The sequence below is a fragment of the Plasmodium yoelii genome (genome assembly GCF_900002385.2).
Source record: "Plasmodium yoelii strain 17X genome assembly, chromosome: 9".
NCBI lineage: Eukaryota > Apicomplexa > Aconoidasida > Haemosporida > Plasmodiidae > Plasmodium > Plasmodium yoelii.
Window position 1 is genome coordinate 77,899 of NC_036181.2, and position 27,884 is coordinate 105,782.

Sequence of the window (27,884 nt, forward strand, 5' to 3'; positions counted from 1 at the left end):
TAAGTATAATAGAAAACTATATGTATTAGGTTTATATATTACCCTTTAATAGGAGAGAGATAAGATATATTGCCTTTAATATATATATTTATATAAACATTTGCTAAATATTATACATAACTTTATCTTATATATTCTACTGTTATAGTTAATGTATATCATTCAAATAATTTATTAAAAATTCTATATTTTATTAATTCTATGATACAGTAATGTTGTTTTGGATTATAAAATGATTATTCAATAAACACTAATATGAATAATAAAATACCATTTAACATGAATTGAGTCTTGATCATTTTCTCTATTTATCCAGTTTTTTAAAATATATAACTACATATCCCAAATTAAATCTTTAACATATATATAACATTGATACCTTTATAATGTATTGTTATGTGTCTTTTCGATAAAATTAATATTTAATTATATGAAGTTTCCACAATAAAATAATATTTTAATATTAATTATTGGTATAGTATTTTATTATTTTATATGTATAGGCATATAATAATAACATTATTTTGTCATATTATTTATAACTATTAGAACAAAATATAACATTAAATTTTATTAATATACTTATATTTTGTCTTTTAACTACTTTAAATATGTATTTCCAATTTTTATATACCTCAAAATATAAAATTTAAAAATGAATAGCGATTAATCTAATATTATACCTTTATAGTAAATAAATTAATGTATATATAACTATTTCTATCAATATTAATTAAAACTTTAACATAAAATGATACTATATATAATTGAAAGTTAAAAGGATAGTATGCCTATATCTATAATGCAATTTTTTATTAATATGTATATTTTTATTGTATTACTAAAAATGTTAGATGCATAAAACATCTTTTATAGATATCGTTGTGTTGTTGAACCTCGATCGACATTTTATGAATCTATATTTTGATTACCTATTATATATTGGTAATATGTTTAATTAACAATAAAAGTATTCCAATTAACCTGAAGATATATTATAATGTAGATGAATAATCAAAATGAATTTTATTATAATTCATACCCAACTTCATATATAATGTTATTATTAAAGTTATGTTGGCGTAATATAATTTAATTTAAAACAAATATGATACAAATTATAAGTTTCACTAAATAAAATTTTAGTCAAATAAAGAAACATATTGTGTCATGTATAATTCTATGTAACCACATATTAACAAATTTTATATAATAGGAATTATGATATATCAAATATCTATATTAATATATGCAATATAGACATTTTTTTTAATAATATTAAATCGATATGAGCACTCAATTATTTATATTATAACTTATGAAAAAAGGTTATGTGATCCTTTTCATGTTAATGGTCACACCCCTTTTTTAGTTGCACGTTTAGACTTCAGCTCGAGATTAACCATACGGAAATGGTAAATATATTCGATCAACATTTACAGACCAATAAATATTATAAAATTATACAAAATTAAATACAATATACTAAACCCTAACCCGATTATGGGTTCCATAAACATAACATCACCTCTAATTCACAACATAAAAACTATATAAAAATTGTGAAAAATTTTTGATATAAATTTGTTATTTCCAAATATAAAAATATATTAAAGTATATTGATCGCTATTTTCAGAGTCATAAATTAATGATCCCTTTTCTCTATTTTTTGATTTTTTCTCTTAAATATTGTTTTTGAGATCGTTTCCGAAATCCGAATAACGAATACTAATATAAAAATGGTAAACATGTCATATATTTTTTGATAATCGCATATAAGTAATCGCGTAAATTATTTATAAATTCCTTATTATTTACCTTATAAAAAATTCCCAAGAATATTGGTATTGCAACAATTATCGATAAAACTGGAATTAATTTGTTTGTTATCGGCGAACTTGGTGATGTAGCTTCAGAATTTTGGACAGGAGTTTGTCCAGAATCTTGTACATAATCTTGTGTTGTTTTTATCTCTGGAAGAGGTGGAATATCGCTACAATCGTCGTTAATTTTGTTACAATAATTTTTAAAATAATTATAATCATTTGATAATGTAGTCAATATTTGATCATATGAACTTCCTTTAATATTATTATCATTATCATTAAAAAGTTTTTTATATTCATCAGCAAATTTATTGGCATATTCTATATACTTTTTGCTATTATTGCTCTTCTTTGAAAAATCATTATACATTTTACACAAATTTTTAAATAAATCATAAAATTTAGACATAAGCTCAATATCAATATCCATCAAATTTTCTTTTTTATTTATAAGATCAATATAACTTGTATACCCCGTAACATCATTTATATTATTCGTATACTCCTTGACATTTTTCATATGTTTACTATAAAAGTCGTTAAACTTGTTGACTCCACTTTGTGGTTTTTGATTTAACTTATAGCTTAACCAAGTCATAAAGTATACAACAATATTCATATTTCCATTAGCATAAATCGAAAAATTACTATTATTCCCATAAAATTTATTAAATAACCATAAACACCCAGCATTAATCTTATCGATATCGTTATTGCAGTTTCCAGGTTTAGGGCAGTAATTCTTAAGCATTGACGACTTAAAATCATATTCTCTAGATTCAGTTAAATCATCGGAAAAAAACCTCCATATACTTTCAAATTCTCCACACTAAGAAACAATTTAAAAAAATCAAATATAAATGTCTATTAAAATGAACGTATTATTAATTTATAGATAAAACGATATCAAAAATGTGTAATAACAAATATTTTTATTCAAGAAATTGTATGTACCACTCTATCACTTAGCATATTGGAATTTTAATTTTGAACTATAAATTAAGTACATCATATTAATTTCATATATTACATAAGAATAGGGGACGCACTTTTGGATTCTTTATATAAAAATTATATGTAGTTAATCGCATTTTGTTTTTAGTATTAATATAAAACTAATGTAAAGTAATAATACAATAGTAACATCATAATAAGTTTATATATAATTTATGGAAATATTTATTTTGGTCATATGTATAATATAATTTATGAACAAATTAATAATTATTAATAATATCCATTATAAAAACTTAAGGGATTTTGTAATTAGTTTAAAATACACTCCCTTATACTTATGTCTCAATATAGAGAAATATAAATTTGTTTCTCATGCTTTAATAAATATATTTATTCCTTTGAACCTGTAAATGTATACAAATTAATAAATCTATTATTAGTACATTTTTTAAAATATATTAAATACTTATAGAATTGTTTCTAATATTGTATGCCCCTTTTTATTAAAATTATAGTATTTTCAAAATAAGTTATGTTGCTTACATCTCTACACAAATTACATAAGTTTATATTATTTATAATTAATATAGATAAATTAAAAAATAATTTTAATGCATTAAATAACCTTATTTGTATTCCTATATACTTCAATTTATAAATATACCTTATTGGGTAATTAATAATATATTTTGTTATATTTTCCGTTCTTTAAAACAACAATTAGCACTGAACCCCCATTTATAAGCTTAAATAAGTCTTTAAGTTCATATTGTTTTTAAAATCATACTTAGTAGAAATTAAATATTAACATATAAATAACTATTATGTAAATTTTAAAGTATAATAGAAAACTATGTTTAATTAGGTTGTTATATTGCCCTTTAAGAGGAGAGAGATAAGATATATTTTTTTTTTAATAAATATAATTGATAAATATTCGTTAAATTTTATACATTATTCATTTTTATCTTATATATTCTACTGGTATAGTTATCAATGTATATACAATCAAATAATTTATTAAAAATTCGATATTTTATTAGTTCTATGGTAAAACAATGATAATATAATATGGAATAATAAAATGATATTTAATATTAATTAAGTATTTAACCATTCCTTCATTAATCCATATTTTATAATATAAAATTATAAATCCCAAATTGGATCTTTAACAAATATATAAAAATTATGCCTTTATAATGTATTATTATGTGTCTTTTCGATAATATTAATGTTTAATTATATGAAGGTTTCACAATAAAATAATATTTCAATATTAATTATTGGTATTTTATTATATTATATTTATAGGCATATAATGATAACGTTAATTTTATATACCATATTATTTATAATTGTTAGAACAAATTATAACATTCAATTTTATTAATATACTTACATTTTATTTTTTAAAAATTTTAAATGTAATACGTTTATACTTCAAAACTATAAAGCTTAAAAATTAATAGTGATTAATCTAAGGTTATACCTTTATGCGAAATAAATCAATGTATAGAGAACTATTTCTATAATTTGAATTTAAAACTTTAGCATAAATGAAACTATATATAATCGAAAATTAAAAGGATAGTATTCATATATCTATAATGTAATTTTTTATTAATATGTATATTTTTATTGTATTATTAAAAATGTTAGATGCATAAAATCCCTTTTATAGATAATGTTGTATTGTCGAATTCTGATCAATATCTTATATATCTATATTTTATGATTACCAATTATATATTAGTATAATATTTAATTAATATCAATCATATACATATTAACCTGGAGGTATATTATATTGTAGACAATTTTTCCAAATGAGTCATTTTATAATTAATATCCAGCCTCATATATAATGTTATTATTACAGTTCAGTTGGCATAATATAATTAATTTAAAACAAATATGATCCAAGTTATAAATTTTACTAAATAAAGTTTTCATAAAACAAGTAAACATATTTTATATTGTGTTACGCACAATTTAGCATACACCCTGATTAACAAGTTTTATATAATAGGCAATTATGACATATCATAATATGAATTAATATATACAATATAGACATCTTTTAATCATATTAAATAGGCATGAACACTAAATTATATATATTATAATTTATGAAAAAGTGTTGTGATCCTTTTTTGGTTGCATATTTGGACTTTTGAACTCCATCTCGTGATTAAACATACGGGATGGTACATATATTTAATTAGTGTTAAAATTATAAAAAATTAATACAATATAATACTTAATCCTAACCCGAATATGGGTTCCACAACATAAAAAAAATATAAAAACTATTATAAAAAATTACTTCGAAATAGACAGATTCTTAACATATATTAATCATTATTAATATTCGAATAATATATTAATGATCAGTTTCTTCTTTATTTTTTTAGCTTTTCTCTTAAATGCTGTTTTTGAGATCGTTTACGAAATCCAAATAACGAATACTAATATAAAAAATTAAAAAAAATGTACGATTTTTTTGTTAACGTTTGCATATATATAATATTTTTTTTTAATTCCTTATTATTTACCTTATAAGAAACTCCCAATAAAATTGATGATGCAACAAATATAATTACAATTGTAATTAGTGTACTTTTTGTCACTGGACATTCTTTCACTGGACATTCTGTCGTTGGACATTCTGTCGCTGGACATTCTGTCGCTGGACAATTTGTCATTGGACAATTTGTCACTGGACTTTTTGTCGATGAACTTCGTAAACAAGATTCAAAGGATTCGATATCATTACATACATCCTTTTTATATTTCTCTTTAAATTTGTTATAATCATTTGATAAACTAGACAATAGTTGTAAATAAGAACTTCCTTTATTAATATCTAAAGCATTTTTAAGTTTTTCATATTTTTCATAAAATTCTCCAGCATTTTTTAAACATTTATTGCATTGGGGTTTTTTTTTTGGATCAAGTTCACTATCCATATTACATAATGATTTAAATGTATCATAAAAATTAGATATATCTTTAATACCAATATTCATCGATTTTATTTTTTTTTCTATAACATCCTTATTAATCTTATTACTACTATTAGTAGTTATTTTCTTATTATAATGACTATTTGTTTCTATATGATTATTATAAAAATCCTTTAATGTGGTGGTTCCATTTTCTGCTTTTTGATTCAGTTTGTGACCTAACCATAAAATAGCGGATTCAGCAATTTTATCACTCTCTAAATTCTCATCAATACCAGTATTATTAAAGTAATTTAGGAATGCTATAAAGGCAGAACTAATTTTTTTGTTATCATCATTACCACAATTATTATCAGGACAATGCATTTCGGTTAAACTTCCAATAAACGTATAATTTTTAGAATTTTGATCGAGGACAAGACCACGATCCATCAAGTCAATTACATCACACTACGAATATATTTTACGAATTAAAAAAAAGAATGTATTAATATAAATGTTACTAAAATGAAAATTAATATAATTTATAGTTAATGCAACATCCAAATAATGTAAGAAAAAGAATATATACCAGCTTAATAGACATTATAATGAAATTCCGTTCTAATTTGGAGGTTATGTAGGATGATGCTATTTATATATATTGCATAATATATGTTATATTTACTTAAGCTCTTTACATACCAATTATCTTTCGTTATATATATTCTTAATTTTAATTTCATATAAAATAATAATATAGTAGTATTACTAAAATCATATTATACTTATTTTATGACATTTAGCTAAATTACCTTAAATAGAGGGTTGCTTAATACATTTTATACAAAAAATACTATTCTTACTAACATTTGGTATAACTTTATTATAAAAATTAATATGCTTTTATAATGAATTTAAAAAATATATACTTATACATATGCTTTAATATAGAACGTAAACAACGCCCTAAAACTTAAATACTGTATAAATTTAAAAATAAAAAAGTTTTATTATTATTATAATCCTTAAAACCATATAAATAATAACTTTTTAAAATATATTAAATATTTATATACTTGTTTCTTATAATATATAATATAGTTTTTTTTTAATTATAGTATTTTCAAATTAAGTTATATCCTTCATTTTCTATCCAAATTACATAATTTTAATATTACTTTTAATTAATATATATACATTCTAATTATATTTTAACATTTTCAATAACTTTATTTTTATTCCTACATATTCTAATTTATAAATATTCTTTATTGGGTAATTTTATAATATATTTTCCCATCTTTTCCATTCTTTAAAAGAACATTTAGCACTGAACCCGTACTTATAAGCTTAAATAAGTCTTTGAATGCATATTATTTTTAAAATAATGCTTAGTAAATATTAACAAATAAATAAGTATTGATGCAAATTTTAAAGTATAATAGAAAACGATGTTTAATTAGGTTGTTATATTACCTTTAAGAGGAGAGAAATAAGATATATTGCTATTTTAATATATAAATTTAAATAAATATTTGCTAAATGTTTTGCACTGTTCATTATTATCTTATATATTTTATTGTTATATTTATCAATGTATATACAATTAAATAATTTATTAAAAATTCTATATTTTATTAATTCTATGGTAAAATAATGATAATATAATATGCGTTAATATGCAATAATAAAATGTTATTTAACATGAATTGAGTCTTTAACCCTTTCTCCATTGGTGCAAATTTTTATAATATAAAACTACAAATCCTAAATTGAAGCTTTAACAAATATATAACATTGATACCTTTATAATGTATTAGTATGTGTATTTTCGATAATATTAATGTTTAATTATATAATTTTCCACAAAAAAACAATATTTCAATATTAGTTACTAGTAGAGTAATTTATTATATTATATTATATTTATGGGGTTATAATAATAACGTTATTCTATCTATCTAATTATTTATAATTATTAGTACAAAATATGATATGAAATTTTATTAATATACTTATATTTTATTTTTTAACTATTTTAAATGTAATATATGTATACCTCAAAATATAAAATTTAAAAATGAATAGCGATTAATCTAATTTTATACCAATATGGGAACTAAATTAAAATATATAAACTATTTCTATTATTTGAATTTAAAACTTTAGCATAAAATGATACTATATATAATCAAAAATTAAAAGGATAGTATACATATATCTATAATTTATTTTTTTATTAATATTCATATTTTTATTGATTATTAAAAATGTTAGATGCATAAAATGCCTTTTATAGATAACGTTGTATTCTCGATTCTCGATCGATATCTTATGACTACTAATTATATATTGGTAATATGTTTAATTAATCTTAAAAACATATATTAATATGAAGGTATATTATAATGTAGAGGGATATTCAAAATGAATCTAATCATAATTTATACTATGATATATAATATTATTATACTATTTGGTTATCAAAATACGATTTAAATTAAAACAAATGATACAAATAATAAGTTCTGCTAAATAAAATGTTTCATCAAATAAAGAAATATATTATGATATGCATAATTCAATATAACTTGGGGTTAACAAATCTTATATAATAAATAATTATTATATGTCATAATATGAATTAATATATGCAATATAAACATTTTATTTTAATCATATAAAATCGGTATGAAGACTCAATTATATGTATTATAATTTATGAAAAAATATGATTTGGTTCTTTTCATATTAATGGAAGTACCCCTTGGGGGCGCATATTTGGATTTCATCTCGATATTAAACGTACGGATATAGTATATTTATTTAATTAGTGTTCAAATTATAAAAAATTAAATAAAGATATAATACTTAGTCCTACCCCCAACATGGGTTCCACACCATAAAAACTATATAAAAATTATGCAAAAATTATTTCCCAATAGACAGCTTCTTAACATGTATTAATCATTATTAATCTTCGAATCATATATGAATGATCCATTTTCTTCTTTATTTTTTTAGCTTTTCTCTCAAATGTTTTTGAGCTCGTTTCCGAAATCCACATAGCGAATACTAATATAAAAACGGTAAACGAATTATTTTTTTTGTTAACGTTTGCATATATATAATGAAAATAAATATATAAATATTATATTTTTTAATTCCTTATTATTTACCTTATAAGAAATTCCTAAAAAAATTGCTACTGCAACTATTATCGATAAAACTGGAATTAATTTGCTTGCTATCGACGAACTTGATGATGTAACTTTAGAAATATGTCCAGAAATTTGTTTAGAACATTTTTCAGGAATTTTTTCTTTTCCTATCGTTGGAAATGACGAATAATTGGAACAATTAACATCATTACATTTCTTTTTTAAATTATCATAATCGGTTGATAAAGTACACAATATTTCTTTATATGAACTTTCTTCATTGCTATTATAATCATTGTAAAGTTTTTCATATTTTTCAACAAATTGACTAGCTTTTTCCGAACATATTGTGCAATTTGAGTTGTCTGTATCAAATCCAGTATACATTTCACATAATAATTTAAATGCATCATAAAATTTAGATATATCTTTAATTTTCAATTCCATAAAATATTTTTTTTTATTTATAAGATCATCATAACTATTATAAGCACCAACATCGTCTATAGAATTTTTATACGTAGTATTATCTATATAATTACTATAAAACATATCTAGAGTGCTAATGCTGTTATCTTTCTTTAGGTTAAACATATAACTTAACCATATCATAATGTATTCAACAATATTGATGTTCTTTTTTGCAACAGACTCAAACACAGAAGAATTCTTAAAGAATTCATCAAGCATATATAAAAATCCAGCATTAATTTTATCGATATAACTAGTACATTTTCCGTTATTACAATACTTTTTAAAATGTTCATCATTTGTAAATTGATACTTTTCATCAATCAATTTATCGGGAAAATTCGTCCATACATTATTGAAGCTTCTACACTAAGAAAATATTTAAAAAAGTATAATAAAAATATACGTTAATGAAGCTCTTATAAAATAAAGTATAATGATATTTATATATAATACAATATCAAAAAATGTAAAGGAAAACATTATTATTAAAAAATGCATATACCACGTCCTTATCCATAGTGATAGAATTTTATTTTTGATTTGTAAATTGAGCAAAATCATATGTGTTATATACACTACACCAAATATCTGACGCTAATACTTTAACCCTATATATAACAACTGTATGTAGTTAAATATATTATAATTTTTTTAATGATTAAATTAATAAAGAACAATAAAATAATATTATTACTAAAGAAACGGTCTATTCCTTTTTTTGATAACTACTAAGCTGCCTTAAATTGGAGATATTTAATACATTTTGGTCAGATGTATAATATAATTTATGATTATTAATAACATCCATTATAATTTTATTATAAAATTTTAAGTAGTTTAGTAATGAATTTAAAATACTCCCTCTTATATTTGTGTCTCAATATAGAAAAATACAATTTTTTTCTCTCATGCTTTAATAAATCTATTATTAGTATAATTTTTAAAAGTATATAAATATATATTTATATACTTGTTTCTTATAATATATACCAATATTTTATTTAAATTATAACATTTACAAAGTTACATTGTTCCATTTTCTATGGAAATTATATAAATTTATATTGTTTTTAATGATTACGATAACTATATTTTGATTTCTACATACTTCAATTTATAAATATACCATAGAGTAATTTTACAATATATTTTACGCATAATTTTCACGGTTTAAAACAATTAGCACAGAACCAGTATTTATTAAGCTATTTGTAAGTTTAAATACGTTTTTATATGTAGATTGTTTTTAAAATAATACTAAATAAATACTAAATATTAACATATAAATAACTATTGATGTACATTTTAAAGTATAATAGAAAACTATGTTTAATTAAGTTATTATATTTCACTTTAAGAGGAGAGAGATAAGATATCCTTGCTCTTTTATTATTTAAATTAAGTTGAATATTCGATAAATGTTCTGCACTGTTCATTTTTATCTTATATATTTTATTGTTATTGTTATCAATGGATATACATTAAAATAATTTATTAAAAATTTTATATTTTATGAATTCTATGGTAGAACATCGATAATATAATATATGCTAATACGGAATAATAAAAAGACATTTAACATTAATTGATCATTTACCATTTTCTCTATTTATTCAACTTTTTAGAATATAAAATTACAAATCCCAAATTTAATTTTTAACAAAATATATAATATTGATACCTTTTAATGTATTATTATTTATCTTTTCGATAATATTAATGTTTAATTATATGAAGGTTTCACAATAAAATATTATTTAAATATTAGTTATTAGCAGAGTATTTTATAGATTATATTTATAGGGATATAATAATAACATTAATTTTATGTACTAGATTGTTTATAAGCATTATAACAAACTATAACATTAAATTTTATTATATACTTATATTTTATTTTTTAACTATTTTAAATATGATATGAAAATTTATTAATATACTTATATTTTTTCAATTAACTAATAATATATTTCCAATTTATATACACTTCAAAAAATGTTAGAAGCATAACAATCTTTTATAGACTATGTTACATTGTCGATTCTCGATCGGTATTTATAAATCGATATTTTATGAACATTTATTATTACAGTTCAGTTGTATAACATGATTTAAATTAAAATAAATATGATATAAATAATAAGTTTTACTAAATAAAATATTCCATGAAATAAAGAAACATATGATGTTATGTGTAATTCAATATAGCTATGGGCTATCAAGACTTATATAATAGGCAATTATGATATATATAATATGAATTCATATATAGTCAATATCTATATTAATATATGTAATATAGTTATTTTAATTTAACTATATTAAATCGATATGATCATTTAATTATATATATTATAACTTATGAAAAAATGTTATACAACCCAATTCATATTAGCTTATCCACATTTTGGTATGCATATTTGAGCATCATCTCTTGATTAAACATACGGGATGGTACATATATTTAATTACTGTTCAAGTTATAAAAAGTTAAATTACAATATAATATGTAACTCTAAACCATATATGGGTCCCACAACATAATAACTATATAAAAATTATGCAAAAATTATTATAAAAATTACTTATTTCCAAATAGACAATTTCTTAAAATATATCAACTATTATTACTATTCCTGGGATTATCACTACTCTTCGAATTACATATTAATGATTCATTTCTTCTTTATTTTTTTTATTTTTTCTCTTAATTTTTGTTTTTGAAATCGTTTACGAAATCCAAATAACGAATACTAATATAAAATGTTAAGAAGCGTATGATTGTTTGTTAATGTTTGAATATATATAATAATTTTTTTTTTAATTACTTATTATTACCTTATAAGAAATTCCTAAAAAAAATGCTATTGCACCAAATATCGATAAAACTGTAAATAATTTGTTTGCTATCGACGAACTTGATGCCACATCTTCAGAAATTACTGCAGAACTTAAATTTTGTTCAGGACATTTTGGAGTAATATTTGGTTTGTCTATCGCTGGAAAGGATGAAATGTCTTTGCATTTCTTTTTAAAATTATCATAATCATTTGATAAAGTACACAATAGTTTATTATAGGAACTATCATTAGTAATACTAGAATCATCATTAAGTTCTTTATATTTTTTAGCAAATTCGTTAGCATCATTCAAACATTTTGTGCAATCTGACGTGCTATCATTAAATTTATTATACATGTTACATAATAATTTAAATGGGGCATAAAATTTAGCCAATTTATCATTAGTAATTTTCATCAATTCATTTTTTTTATATATAAGTTCATTATAATTACTACAACCATCAACACCATTTATAGGATTTTTATACTTTTCTTGATTATTAATATATACATTATAAAAAGTTGTTAGAATGTTTCCATTTTTATCCTTTAGGTTTAACATATGACTTAACCATATGATAATGTATTCAACAACATTGATATTATTTTTTACATTATTATTAAACAAACCAGAAGACCCAAAGAAATGATTAATCAAATAAAAAAATACAGCATTAATTTTATCGAGATTACCTTCACATTTATTACCATTACAATAACTATCTAAGAAATTATTATCTTTAAATTCATATTCTCCATTATTCAATTCATCAGGAAATTTATCCCATACATTCTCGAACTTTTCACACTAAGAAAACATTTTAAAACAATTATTAGAAATGTATATTATTGAACATTTTATTAAAATAAAGTTTAATGATATTTAAATATAATACAATATCAAAACATGTAAAGGAAATTATTATTATTAAAAAATGCATATACAATTTGCTTATTCATTATAATGGAATTATATTTTTGATTTGTAAATTGAGTAAAATAATCCTGCTTTATATACACTGTCCCCAATATGTGACGCAAATACTTTAACCCTATATATAAAAATTGCCTGTAGTTAAGTATATTATATGTTTTTCAATAATTAAATTAATATAGAATAATAAAATAATATTATTACTAAAGGAACGTTTTATTTCTTTTTGTGACAATTATTTAAATTACCTTAAATAGAGGGTTGCTTAATACATTTTTGATTAAATATAGATATGATGGATTTTATACAAAAAATCCTATTCTTACTAACATTTGGTATAACTTTATTATAAAAATGAATATACTTTTATAATGAATTTAAAGTATGTTTGAACGTAGAACAGGAATATATTTATATCTTCTATTTTAATGATTTCAATTCTAAAACTTAAATACAGTATAAATCTAAAAAATGCAAAATCTTATTATTACTATAATCCTTAAAAGTATATAAATAGTCGCTTTTTAAAATATATTAAATTTATATATACCTGTTTCTTATAATATATAATATAGTTTTTTCTAAAATTATATTATTTTCAAATTAAATTACATGCTCCACTTTCTTTGCAAATTACATAATTTATATTTTTTTTATTTAATATAAATAAATTAGTAATTTATTTTAATGAGTCTTATAACATTATTTTTATTTCTATATACTTCAATTTATAAATATTCCGTATTAGATAATTATAGAATATATTCCGCGTATCATTTCCATAGTTTAAAATACAAATTAGTACTGAATCCGTACTTATGCTATTTATAAGCTTAAATAAGTCTTTGAATATAGATTGTTTTAAAAATCATACTTAGTAAATATTAAATATTAGCATATAAATAAATATTGATGAACATTTTAAAGTATAATAGAAAACTATATGTATTAGGTTGGTATATTGCACTTTGAGAGGAGAGAGATAGATATATTTGCTCTTTTAATATATAAATTTAGATAAATATTCGCTATATGTTCTGTATAGTTAATTTTATCTTATATATTTTATTGTTATAGTTATCAATGTATATACATTCAAATAGTTTATTAAAAGATCTATATTATATTAATTTTATGATAAAACAATGCTATTTGTAATTAAAGATTATTTATTAAACAATGATAATATAATACGTGTTAATATGAAATAATAAAAAGACTTTTGACGTTAATTGAGTTTTTAACCTTTTCTTTATTTATACAGTTTTTTAAAATATAAAATTTAAAATTCCAAATTGGATCTTTAACAAAATATATAACATTGATACCTTTATAATATAGTATTATTTGTCTTTTCGATAATATTAATATTTAATTATATGAAGGTTTCACAATAAAACAATATTTCAATATTAGTTATTAGTTTATATGTATAGGTATATAATAATAATGACATTATATCTATCAAATTATTTACAATTATTATAACAAACTATAACATTATATTTTATTAATATACTTATATTTTATTTTTTAAATCTTTTGAAATGTAATTTATTTATGCCTCAAAACTATAAAGCTTAAAAATGAATAGTGATTAATCTAATATTATACCTTTATGGTAAATAAATTAAAATATATATAACTATTTCTATAATTTGAATTTTAAACTCTAGGATAAATGAAACTATATATGATCGAAAATTAAAAGGATAGTATACATCTATCTATAATTTAATTTATTATTAATATGGATATTTTTATTGATCATTAAAAATGTTAGATGCATAAAATGCCTTTTATAGATAACGCTGTATTATCGATTCTATATCGATATTTTATGAATCTATATTATTACAGTTCAGTTGGATAACATGATTTAAATCAAAATAAATATGACAAAAGTTATAAGTTTTACTAAATAAAATGTTTCATAACCAAATAAACATTTTATTTTATACATAATTCAATATAGCCCCTGATTAACAAATTTTATATAATAGACAATTATGATATAGCATAATATGAATTCATATATAATCAATATCTATATTAATATATACAATATAGACATTTTATTTTAATCATATTAAATTGACATGAACACTCAATTTATTGTATTATAATATATGAAAAAATATTATGTGACACATTTCATATTAATGTATATGTTCCTTTTGGGGGGCATATTTTACTTTTGAATTTAATCATGTGATTAAATATACGGAATTATACATATATTAAATTAGTGTTCAAATTATAAAAAATTAAATAAAGATATAATATTTAGCCCTAACCCGAATGTGGGGTCCACAACATAAAAACTATATAAAAATTATGCAAAAATTATTCCCCAATAGACAGTTTCTTAAAATATGTTAATCATTATTATTATTCCTAAATTGCCACTCTCTTCGAATCATATGCTAATGATTCATTCTCTTCTTTATATTTTTTACCTTTTCTCTTAATTTTTGTTTTTGAAATCGTTTCCGAAATCCAAATAGTGAATACTAATATAAAAATGGTAAACATATTATTTTTTTGTTAACGTTTGGATATATATAATGAAAATAATATTTTTAAACGCTATATTTTTTAACTCATTATTATTTACCTTATAAGAAATTCCTAAAAAAAATGCTATTGCACCAAATATCGATAAAACTGTAAAGAACTTGCTTCCTATCGACGAACTTGATGATGTATCTCCAGATCTTAGTGCAGAAATGTTTGATGTTATCTCTGGAAGGGATTTAGTATTTTTACATTTATCTTTTATATTAGCATAATCAGTTGATAAAGCAGACAATATTTGTTTATATGAATTGCCATCAGCATTATTATAATGTCCATTAAGTTCTTGATATTTTTTAACAAAATCATTCGCATTATCTGACAGTTTGTCATTTGAATTCGTTTCAATATTACCATACATATTACATATTAATTTGGATGCATCATAAAATTTAGACAGATCTTCAATATTAGTATTCAACAAATCATTTTTTGTATTTAAGACTTCATTAAGTTCTGTAAATTTACTGGAATCATTTATAAATTTTTCATATTTATTATTATTTTTTACATGATTAGTATAAAAATCGTTTATTTTGGTGGTACTATGCGTTGTGCTTTGATTTAATTGATTACTAAGCCATGAAATAATATATAGAAAAAATGCATTAGTATTATTTTTATCATAACTTTTATCGTGGGATATAGTAAAATATTGTCCAAGTAACCATAAAAATCCAATCGTAATCTTTTCAAGTTCAGAATTGCAGTTTTCTTTAGGGCAGTAATTTTTGAAATCACTAATTTTTGTTAGTTCAACATTTGCTTTTCCATTTAATTCATCGGGTAAATGCTTCCTCAAAAGATCTAATTTTCCACACTAAAAAAACATTTAAAAAAAATTGATAAAAATATGTATTAAGAAAATGTTATTAAAATAAAACTTAATGAAGTTTATAGGAACTATAATATCAAAAAGTGTACATACTAGAGTATTATTCATTATGATGGAATGTAATTTATAATCTCTAGGTTAAAGGGTATCATATTATATATATATATATATACTAAAATAGGTAATACAATTATTTAACCCTATATATAGCAATTATCTGTAAATAAAAATATTTTTATTATTCTTAATTTCAATTTAAAGATAATATAGAACAATATATACTTTTATGGAACTTAAATTCCCATAAATTAGGATTGTTTAATACATTTTTTACCATATGTATAGATAATACAATTCTGCATGAATTGTTATCCTTAATAACACTTATATGAGCATTATTATAAAAATTAAAGTAACATTGTAATGGGTTTAAAATATATATTCTTATACATTTGCTTTAATATAGAAAATAAACGTCATTTCTTTTGTTTTAATAAATGGTACCCCAAAACTAATATACTGAAAAAATCGAAACTGTTAAGAAATTTATTATTACTATAATCCTTAAAAGTATATAAATAGTAATTTTTTAAAATATATTAAATATTTATATACTTGTTTCTTATAATATATACCAATATTTTATTAAAATTATAACATTTACAAATTAAGTTTAATGCTCCATTTTCTATGCAAATTACATAATTTTAATATTAGTTTTAATTAATATATATACATTCCAATTATATTTTAACATTTTCAATAACTTTATTTTTATTCCTACATATTCCAATTTATAAATATACCTTATTGAGTAATTTTATAATATATTTTGCACATCTTTCCCACGGTTTAAAACGAGAATTAGCACTGACACGTATTTATAAGCTTATATAACTATTTTAATGCATATTGTTTTTAAAATAATACTTAGTAAATATTAAATATGTAACACATAAATACGTACTGATGAACATTTTTAAGTATAATAGAAAATTATGTGTATTATGTTGGTATATTGCACTTTGAGAGGAGAGATAAGGGAAGTATGATTTTTTAAGACACGGGTGTAACCATATAAGATTTACTTATTATGCATAGTTTAATTATGTTTTATATTTTATACCATTAAATCTTTCAACCCATGTATGTATATATTAAAATTATTCATTAAAAATAACTTATAATTATTAATTTTCTAAATATATGGTTTGCTTTTGTATTTATAATAAACTATATTTTTAAGTAAACTATGGAATTATTAATATTATTTTGCTTGACAGTGTTAATTCTAATATTATCGAATTAAAGCATATTTAAATGAATGTTATAATAATTAATTTGATGTTTTGTGCATACAATTTTAATTTTATCATACCTTTAATAATATATATAATGAATTTATATCCATGTAATCTATCAAATTAACATAATATATTTTTCGTATTTAATACTTTATTTATTGTTATTACTATTATTATTGTTACTGCTAGATCACTGTATAGTACAACGGAATAATTAATGCCCTTAATATAAATACTTTAAATCAATGTATGATATGTCCGTGATTCATTGTTTAAAGTATAACATTTTATAACATATATACTACCTCGTAAAACGATATATTTATAATACATATTTATTAATTTATATATGATAACCTAATAAAAATAATATTAGTTCAAATTAAATTAATTAGTATTTGCTTTTTCGATAAAATTAATATTAGTATTTAATTATATGAAGTTTCACAATAAAATAATATTTCATTATTAGTTATTAGTAGAGCATTTTATTAAATTATATGCATAGATATATAATAATAACGCTATTCTATCTATCATATTATTTATAATTATTATAACAAAATATGATATTAAATACTATTAATATAATTATATATTTTTAATTAGCTAATAATATAATATATTTCTAATTTATATATACTTCAAAATTATAAAGCTTAAAATAAATAGTGATTAATCTAATATTATACATTTATAGTAAATAAATTAATGTATATAGAACTATCTCTATTATTTGAATTTAAAACTTTAGCATAAAATTATAAAATATATAATCGACAATTAAAAGGATAGTATACATATATCTATAATGTATTTTTTATTAATATGCATATTTTTAATGATTATTAAAAATGTTAGATGCATAAAATGCTTTTTATATATAACGCTGTATTGTCGATACTCGATCGATATTTTATGAATATCTATTATTACAGTTCGGTTATCAAAATCAGATTTAAATTAAAACAAATATGATACAAATAATAAGTTTACTAAATAAAATGTTTCATCAAATACAGAAATATATTATGACATGCATAATTCAATATATCTCTGGGTTAACAAGTCTTATATAATAAATAATTATCATATATCATAATATGAATTAATATATGCAATATAGACATTTTTTTTAATCATATTAAATCGATATGAACACTAAATTATATATATTATAATTTATGAAAAAATGTTATGTGACTCTTTTCATATTGATGGCAGTACTCCTTTTTTTGGTTGCATATTTAAACTTCATCTCGTGATTAAACATATGTGAATGGTCATATATTTAATTAGTGTTCAAATTATAAAAAATTAAATGTAATATAATACTTAGCCCTAACCCGTATATGGGATCCACAACATAAAACTATATAAAAATTATGCAAAAATTATTTATTTCCCAATAGACAGTTTCTTAACATGTATTAATCATTATTAATCTTCGAATCATATATTAATGAATCATTTTCTTCATTATATTTTTTATTTTTTCTCTTAATTTTTGTTTTTGAAATCGTTTCCGAAATCCAAATAATGAATACTAATATAAAAATTTTTAAAAATGTATAATTTATTTATATTCACAAATTAATCAGTGCTGAATATATTGTTTAATTGACTTGTTATTTACCTTATATGCAATTCCCAAGAAAATTGATACGGCAACAAATATAAATCCAATTGAAATTAGTGTGTTTTTTATTACTAATCTTCGTGAATATGTTGGAAGTGATGGAAAATCATTACATACATTTTTTAAATTATTATAATCATTTGATAATGTAGATAATAATTGATTATAGGGACTGCCTTTACCATTATTATAATCTTCATTAAGCTCATCATATTTTTTAGCAAATTCTTTAGCTTTTTCTAAATAATTATCGCAATTTGACCTATCTTCATCAACCCCAATACAAATGTCACATAATAATATAAATGCATCATAAAATTTAGATATAATGCTCATATCCATACTTAAAATATAATTATTTTTATCTATAAGATCCTTATAATTTTTATAAGCAGTAACATCATCTATATTCTTATTGTACTTCTCATCACCATTTATATATTTATTATAAAAACTCGTTCTATTGCCAGCTTCATTACTTTCGATCAGGCTTAACACATAACTTAACCATATCAAAATGTATTGAACAATATAGATGTTTCCTTTTGCATCATTTTCAAACGTAGACTTATCCTTAAAGAATGCATCAAAAATATGTAAACATCTAGCATTCATTTTATCAGTATCATTATCACAATTTTCATTAGTACAGTAATTTTTGTAATCTTCATCAGTTGTAAATTGATAGGTTACACCCTTGTCCGAATTGGAAATCACGTTCCTTAAAGGAGCGAACGTTTTACACTAAGAAAGCAGTTAAAAACAATTAATAAAACGCGAATTATTAAAAGTTTTATTAAAATAAAGTTTAATGATATTTATATGTAATACAATATAAAAAAGTAAAGGGAATTATTAAAAAATGCATATACCGTTTCTTTATTCATTGTGATGGAATTTTATTTTTGATTTGTAAATTGAGTAGAATCATGCTATTTTATATACGATGCACCAAATATGAGACGCAAATACTTTAACCCTATATATAACTGTCTGTAGTTAAATATACTATAAGTTTTTCAATAATTAAATTAATATAGAATAATATAATAATATTATCACTAACGAAAAGTTACATTATTTTTTATGATAATTAGCTAAATTACCTTAAATAGAGGGTTGTTTAATACACTTTTGATTAAATATATATATGATGCATTTTATACAAGAAATGCATTCTTACTAACATTTTGTATAACTATATTATAAAAATGAATATACATTTATAATGAATTTAAAGTATGTTTGAACATAGAAAAGAAATATATTTATATTTTATGTTTTAATGAATGTCCTTCAAAAATTTAAATACTGTATAAATCTAAAAAATAAAAAATTAAATTATTACTATAATCCTTAAAATATATAAATAGTCATTTCTTAAAACATATTAAATAATTATACACTTGTTTCTAATACTATATACCATGTTTTATTAAAACTATAGTATTTTCGAATTAAGTTACATATTACATTTTCTATGCAAATTAAATAAATTTATATTGTTTTTAATGAATGTAGATAAATTCAAAATTCATTTTAATGTGCTCAATAACTTTAGTTTTATTCCAATATACCTTATTGGATAATTTTATAATATAGTTTGCCATTTTTCCCATTCTTTAAAACAATTTGCACTGAATCCGTATTTATAAGCTTAAATAAGTTTTTATATGTAAATTGTTTTTAAAATAATACTTAGCAAATATTAACATATAAATATATATTAATAATATTTTAAAGTATAATAGAAAACTATGTTTAATTAGGTTGTTATATTACCTTTAAGAGGAGAGAGATAAGATATATTGCTATTTTAATATATTAATTTAAATAAATATTTGCTAAATGTTTTACATAGTTCATTTTTATCCTACATATTCTACTGCTATAGTTATCAATGTATATACATTCAAATAATTTATTAATAATTCTATATTTTATTAATTCTACAAAAAACTATGATAATATAATATGGAATAATAAAATGATATTTAATATTAATTAAGTATTTAACCCTTTCTTCATTAATCCATACTTTTAGAATATAAAACTACAAATTCCAAATTGAATCATTAACAAATATAATGTATTATTATGTCTTTTCGATAAAATTAATATTTAATTATATGAAGGTTTCACAATAAAACAATATTTTAATATTAACTATTGGTAATTTCTAGATTATATGTATAGGCATATAATAATGCATCATATCTATAATATTAAACTTTATTATATACTTATGTTTTATTTTTTAACTATTTTAAAATATAATATATTTATACCTCAAAATTTAAAAATTAATAGTGATAATCTATTATTAAATCTTTATTATAAATAAATTAAAGCGTATGAAGCAACTTCTATTAATACAATTACAACTTCAAAAAATGTTAGAAGCATAACAATAATTTATAGACTATGTTATATTGTCGATTCTCGATCGATATTTATGAATCTATATTTTATGATTATCTATTATACATTAGTAATGTGATTAATTAACATTAAAAATATAATCATTAATATGAAGGTATATTGTATTGTAGGTAATTGTTCCAAATTAATCGAATTATAATTATACTCTAATATATAAAATTATTATACAGTTCAATTGGATAATATTATTTAAATTAAAATCAATATGTCACAAATAATACGTTTTACTAAATAAAATTTTCATTAAATAAAGAAACATATTATGATATGCATAATTCAATATAACCACATATTAACTTTTATATAGGCAATTATGATATATCATAATATGAATTAATATATACAATATAGACAATTTATTTTAATCATATTAAATATATATTAACACTTAATTATATATATTATAACTTATGAACAAATGTGATGTAGCCTTTTTCATATTAATGGTAATGCTCCTTTGGGAGTACATATTTTTAATTTCATCTCGAAATTAAACATACGGGATGATACATATATTTAATTAGTGTTTAAATTATAAAAAATTAAATGAGATATAATACTTAGCCCTAACCCCAATATGGGCTCCACAACATAAAAACTATATAAAAATTATACAAAAATTATTTCCAAATAGACAGTTTCTTAAAATACATCAATCTTCATATTCAGAATAATTTATTAATGATCAGTTTCTTCTTTATATTTTTTATTCTTTCTCTTAAACATTGCTTTTGAAATCGTTTCCGAAATCCAAATAACGAATACTAATATAAAAATTTAAAAAAATGTATAATTTATTTATATTCACAAATTAACCAGTGCTGAACATATTGTTTAATTGACTTATTATTTACCTTATATCCAATTCCCAAGAAAATTGATACGGCAATAAATATAAATCCAATTGAAATAAGTGTGTTTTTTATTACTAATCTTCGTGAATATGTTGGAAGTGATGGAAAGTTGCTAAATTCAGGATCATTACATTTATTTTTAAAATTATTATAATCATTTGATAATGTAGATAATAATTTATTATAGGGACTATCTTTACCATTATTATAATTTTCATTAAGTTCATCATATTTTTTAGCAAAATCATTAGCTATTTCCGAAAATTTATAGCAATTTGGCCTTTCTTCATCAAATTCAACATACATCATACATAATAATGTAAATACATAATAAAATTTAGACATATCTTTAACATAAATACTCATCAAATCTTCTTTTTTATCTATAAGATCCTTATAGTTCTTATAGCCACTAACATTATTTATATCCGTAATATACCTATTATCACTATTTATATATGCTTCATAAAAATTCTTTATAGTGTCATTTTCTTCAATTTTCTTAAAGTTTAACATATAACTTAACCATATCATAATGTATTCAACAATATTGGTGTTTCCTTTTGCAATAAAACTAAACGAGGTAGAATTCCCAAAGATTTCATTAAACAAAAATAAACATCCAGCACTAATATTATCGAGATCATTATCACAATTGTCATCAGTACAGTACTCTTTGAAATCTGTATTATCTTTAAATTTATAATTTTTAGTATTCGAATCATATTCTAAATTCGTCGTTACAGTCTTGAACTTTTCACACTAAGAAATCATTTAAAAACAATTAATAAAAATGTGTATTATTGAAAATTTTATTAAAATAAAGTTTAATGATATATATAATACAATATCAAAAAATGTAAAGATAATAATTATTATTAATATTAAAAAATGTATGTACCACTTCTTTATTCATTATAATGGAATTTTATTTTTGATTTATAAATTGAGTAGAATCATGCTATTTTATATAAACTGCACCAAATATACGACGCAAATACTTTAGCCCTATATATAACAACGGTCTGTAGTTAAATATATTATAAGTTTTCCAATAATTAAATTAATATAGAATAATATTATTACTAAAGAAACGGTCTATTCCTGTTTTTGATAACTAATAATCTGCCTTAAATTGGAGACATTTAATACATTTTGGTCAGATGTATAATATAATTTATGCTTAAATTTATGATTATTAGTAACATCCATTATAATTTTATTATAAAAATTTAAGTAGTTTAGTAATGAATTTAAAATATTCCCTCTTATATTTGTGTCTCAATATAGAAAAATACAATTTTTTTTCTCATGCTTTAATAAATCTATTATTAGTATAATTTTTAAAAGTATATAAATATATATTTATATAATTGTTTCTTATAATATAGTTTTTTCTAAAATTATAACATTTACAAAGTTCCATTTTTCTATTTTCTATGCAAATTATATACATTTATATTGCTTTTAATGAATATAGATAAATTCATAATCCATTTTAATGATTCCGATAACTATATTTTCATTTCTATATACTTCAATTTATAAATATACCTTATTGAGTAATTTTACAATATATTTTACGCATATTTTCCACGGTTTAAAACGACAATTAGCACTGAATCCGTATTTATAACCTTAAATAAATCTCTGAATGTAGATTGTTTTTAAAATAATACTTATTAGATATTAACATATAAATAAATATTGATGGAAATTTTAAAGTATAATAGAAAACTATGTTTAATTAGGGTGTTATATTACCTTTAAGAGAAGAGAGATAAGATATATTGCTATTTTAATATATAAATTTAAATTAATATTTGCTAAATGTTTTACATAGTTCATTTTTATCTCATATATTTTATTGTTATAGTTATCAATGTATATATATTCAAATAATTTATTAAAAATTCTATATTTTATTAATTCTACAAAAAACAATAACAATATAATACGCGTTAATATTGAATAATAAAATGATATTTAATATTAATTAAGTATTTAACCCTTTCTCCATTAATCCATATTTTTAGAATATAAAACTACAAATCCCAAATTGGATCTTTAACAAAATATATAACATTGATACCTTTATAATGCATTATTATTTTTCTTTTCGATAATATTAATGTTTAATTATATTAATTTTTCACAAAAAAACAATATTTCAATATTAGTTACTAGTAGAGTAATTTATTATATTATATTTATAGGGGTATAATAATAACGTTATTCTATCTATCTAATTATTTATAATTATTAGTACAAACTATAACATTATATTTTATTAATATACTTATATTTTATTTTTTAACAATTTTAAATGTAATATATTTATACTTAAAAACTATAAAGCTTAAAAATTAATATAAATTAATCTAATGTTATACCTTTATAGTAAATAAATTAATGTATATATTAATATATCTATTATTTGAATTTAAAACATTAGGATAAAATGATACTATGCATAATTGTTATTTTAAAGGATAGTATACATATATATATAGTTTAATTTTTTATTAATATGCATATTTTTATTGATTATTAAAAATGTTAGATGCATAAAATGCCTTTTATAGATAATGTTGTATTCTCGATTCTCGATCGATATTTTATGAATATCTATTATTACAGTTCAGTTGGATAACATGATTTACATTAAAATAAACATGATACAAATCATAAGTTCTACTAAATAAAATTTTCATAAAATAAAGCAACATATTATGATATGCATAATTCAATATAGCTCTGGGTTATCAAGGCTTATATAATATGTAATTATGATATATATAATATGAATTCATATATAATCAATATCTATATTAATATATGCAATATAGACATTTTATTTTAATCATATTAAATCGGCATGAACACATAATTGTATATATTATACTTTATGAGAAATATGGTATTGGCCCCTTTCATATTAGATTATTCTCCTTTTGTTTGCACATTTTGATTTTTGAACTTCATCTTGTGATTAAACATACGGAAATGGTACATGTATTTAATTAGTGTTCAAATTATAAAAAGTTGAATGCAATATAATACTTAGCCCTAACCCGAATATGGGTTCCATAAACACAACCCTGACCCTTAACATAAAAACTATATAAAATTATGCAAAAATTGGAAAAAAATTACTCCCCAATAGACAGTTTCTTAAAATATATCAATAATTATTACTATTCCTGGAATAATCATTATTCGTCGAATCTTATATTAATGATTTATTCTCTTCTTTATATTTTTTAGCTTTTCTCTTAATTTTTGTTTTTGAAATCGTTTCCGAAATCCAAATAACGAATACTAATATAAAAAAGATAAACGCATTATTTTTTTGTTAACGTTTGCATACATATAATGAAAATAATTTTTAATTTCTTTATTATTTACCTTATAAGAAATTCCTAAAAGAAATGCTATTGCACCAAATATCGATAAAACTGTAAACAATTTGTTTCCTATTGACGAACTTGATGATGCATCTTCAGAAAATAGTCCAGAACTTAGTGCATCATTTTCTTTTGTTTTTATAGGTGAAAGGGATGGGAAATTATTACATGTACCACCTTTTTTACTACAATAAATTTTAAAATTATCATAATCAGTTGATAAAGTAGATAATATTTTATTATATGAACTACCATTAGTATTATTAGAATCTCCATTAAGTTCATTATATTTTTCAGCAAACTTTATGGCATTTTCCGAACATTTTTTGCAATTTGACGTGTTTTCATCAAAATCAGTATACATTTCACATAATAATTTAAATGCATTATATAATTCAGATATAATCTTATTATCCATATCATCATTCGTTAAAGTATGTCTATTTTCTATAATATCCTTAAAATTACTACAACCTTTAACATGGTCTACAGTACTTATATACTTGAAATCACTTTTTATAAACGTAGTATAAAAATGTTTTAGACTGTTTTTATCTGGATTGCTCTTTAGGCTTAACATATAAATTAACCATGTCATAATGTAATCAACAAAATTTATATTATTTTTTGCCTTATTCGAAAGCCCAGAACTCCCAAAGAATTTATTAAGCAAAAATAAACATCCAGCATTAATTTTTTCGAGATCACCTTTACATTCATTGTTAAAACAATAACTATTTAAAAAATTGCCATAATTAAATTCATGATATTCATTAGTTTTGGTCAATTTATCGGGGAAAGCATCCCATACACTCAGAAAACTTTCACACTAAGAAAACATTTAAAAACAGTTATTAGAAATGTATATTATTGAACATTTTATTAAAATAAAGTTTAATGATATTTAAATATAATACAATATCAAAACATGTAAAGGAAATTATTATTATTAACAAATGTATATACCACTTGCTTATTCATTATAATGGAATCTTATTTTTGATTTCTAAATTGAGTATAATCATTCTGTTTAATATAGACTCGCCCCACCATGTGACGCAAATACTTTAACCATATATACAACAACTGTCTGTAGTTAAATATATTATATGTTTTTAAATAACTAAATTAATATAAAATAATAATACATTAGTATTACTAAAATCATATTATACTTATTTTATGACAATTAGCTAAATTACCTTAAAAAGAGGGATGCTTAATACAGTTTTGATTAAATATAGATATGATGCATTTTATGCAAAAAATTTTATTCTTACTAACATATGGTATAACTTTATTATAAAAATGGATATACTTTTATAAATAATTTAAAGTATGTTTGAAAATAAAAAAGGAATATATTTATATTTTCTGTTTTAATGATTGCCCTTCTAAAACTTAAATACTGTATATAACTAAAAAATAAAAAGTTCTATTATTGCTATAATCCTTAAAAGTATATAAATAATAATTTTTTTAAATATATTAAATTTTTATGTAATTTTTTCTTATAATATATAATACTGTTTTTTCTAAAATTATATTATTTTCGAATTAAGTTGCATTGTTCCCTTTTTTAATTGCATATACATAATTTTAATATTATTTTTATTTAATATATATCAATTCCAATTATATTTAACATTTTCAATAACTTTAGTTTTATTCCTATATAA

At 20.1% G+C, this 27,884-nt stretch overlaps 8 protein-coding genes across 8 annotated transcripts; all 8 read right to left on the minus strand.

The window, feature by feature from the left end:
• Positions 1-1,663: 1,663 nt before the first annotated feature.
• Positions 1,664-2,799, minus strand: PY17X_0900071 (PIR protein; the record flags this gene model as incomplete). The annotated part of the gene is made up of 3 exons (XM_022956822.1): positions 1,664-1,729; positions 1,820-2,656; positions 2,782-2,799. The coding sequence occupies 3 exons, from the start codon at positions 2,797-2,799 to the stop codon at positions 1,664-1,666; spliced, it is 921 nt and encodes a 306-aa protein (XP_022811031.1).
• Positions 2,800-5,189: 2,390 nt separating this feature from the next.
• Positions 5,190-6,339, minus strand: PY17X_0900075 (PIR protein; the record flags this gene model as incomplete). The annotated part of the gene is made up of 3 exons (XM_022956829.1): positions 5,190-5,255; positions 5,343-6,203; positions 6,325-6,339. The coding sequence occupies 3 exons, from the start codon at positions 6,337-6,339 to the stop codon at positions 5,190-5,192; spliced, it is 942 nt and encodes a 313-aa protein (XP_022811032.1).
• Positions 6,340-8,747: 2,408 nt separating this feature from the next.
• PY17X_0900079 (PIR protein) lies at positions 8,748-9,887 on the minus strand (the record flags this gene model as incomplete). Its single annotated transcript, XM_022956835.1, has 3 exons — positions 8,748-8,810; positions 8,915-9,736; positions 9,873-9,887. The coding sequence occupies 3 exons, from the start codon at positions 9,885-9,887 to the stop codon at positions 8,748-8,750; spliced, it is 900 nt and encodes a 299-aa protein (XP_022811033.1).
• A 2,158-nt stretch (positions 9,888-12,045) lies between these two features.
• On the minus strand, positions 12,046-13,173 carry PY17X_0900083 (PIR protein; the record flags this gene model as incomplete). The annotated part of the gene is made up of 3 exons (XM_022955304.1): positions 12,046-12,123; positions 12,209-13,021; positions 13,159-13,173. 3 exons carry the CDS (start codon positions 13,171-13,173, stop codon positions 12,046-12,048), a joined length of 906 nt encoding a protein of 301 aa, XP_022810747.1.
• A 2,400-nt stretch (positions 13,174-15,573) lies between these two features.
• On the minus strand, positions 15,574-16,667 carry PY17X_0900085 (PIR protein; the record flags this gene model as incomplete). The annotated part of the gene is made up of 3 exons (XM_022955313.1): positions 15,574-15,660; positions 15,765-16,544; positions 16,653-16,667. The coding sequence occupies 3 exons, from the start codon at positions 16,665-16,667 to the stop codon at positions 15,574-15,576; spliced, it is 882 nt and encodes a 293-aa protein (XP_022810748.1).
• A 2,655-nt stretch (positions 16,668-19,322) lies between these two features.
• PY17X_0900089 (PIR protein) lies at positions 19,323-20,389 on the minus strand (the record flags this gene model as incomplete). The annotated part of the gene is made up of 3 exons (XM_022956571.2): positions 19,323-19,409; positions 19,500-20,246; positions 20,375-20,389. 3 exons carry the CDS (start codon positions 20,387-20,389, stop codon positions 19,323-19,325), a joined length of 849 nt encoding a protein of 282 aa, XP_022811006.2.
• Positions 20,390-22,609: 2,220 nt separating this feature from the next.
• Positions 22,610-23,714, minus strand: PY17X_0900091 (PIR protein; the record flags this gene model as incomplete). The annotated part of the gene is made up of 3 exons (XM_034637531.1): positions 22,610-22,708; positions 22,799-23,560; positions 23,700-23,714. 3 exons carry the CDS (start codon positions 23,712-23,714, stop codon positions 22,610-22,612), a joined length of 876 nt encoding a protein of 291 aa, XP_034493485.1.
• A 2,318-nt stretch (positions 23,715-26,032) lies between these two features.
• PY17X_0900093 (uncharacterized protein) lies at positions 26,033-27,186 on the minus strand (the record flags this gene model as incomplete). Its single annotated transcript, XM_725335.1, has 3 exons — positions 26,033-26,119; positions 26,207-27,034; positions 27,172-27,186. The coding sequence occupies 3 exons, from the start codon at positions 27,184-27,186 to the stop codon at positions 26,033-26,035; spliced, it is 930 nt and encodes a 309-aa protein (XP_730428.1).
• Between the last annotated feature and the right edge of the window lie 698 nt (positions 27,187-27,884).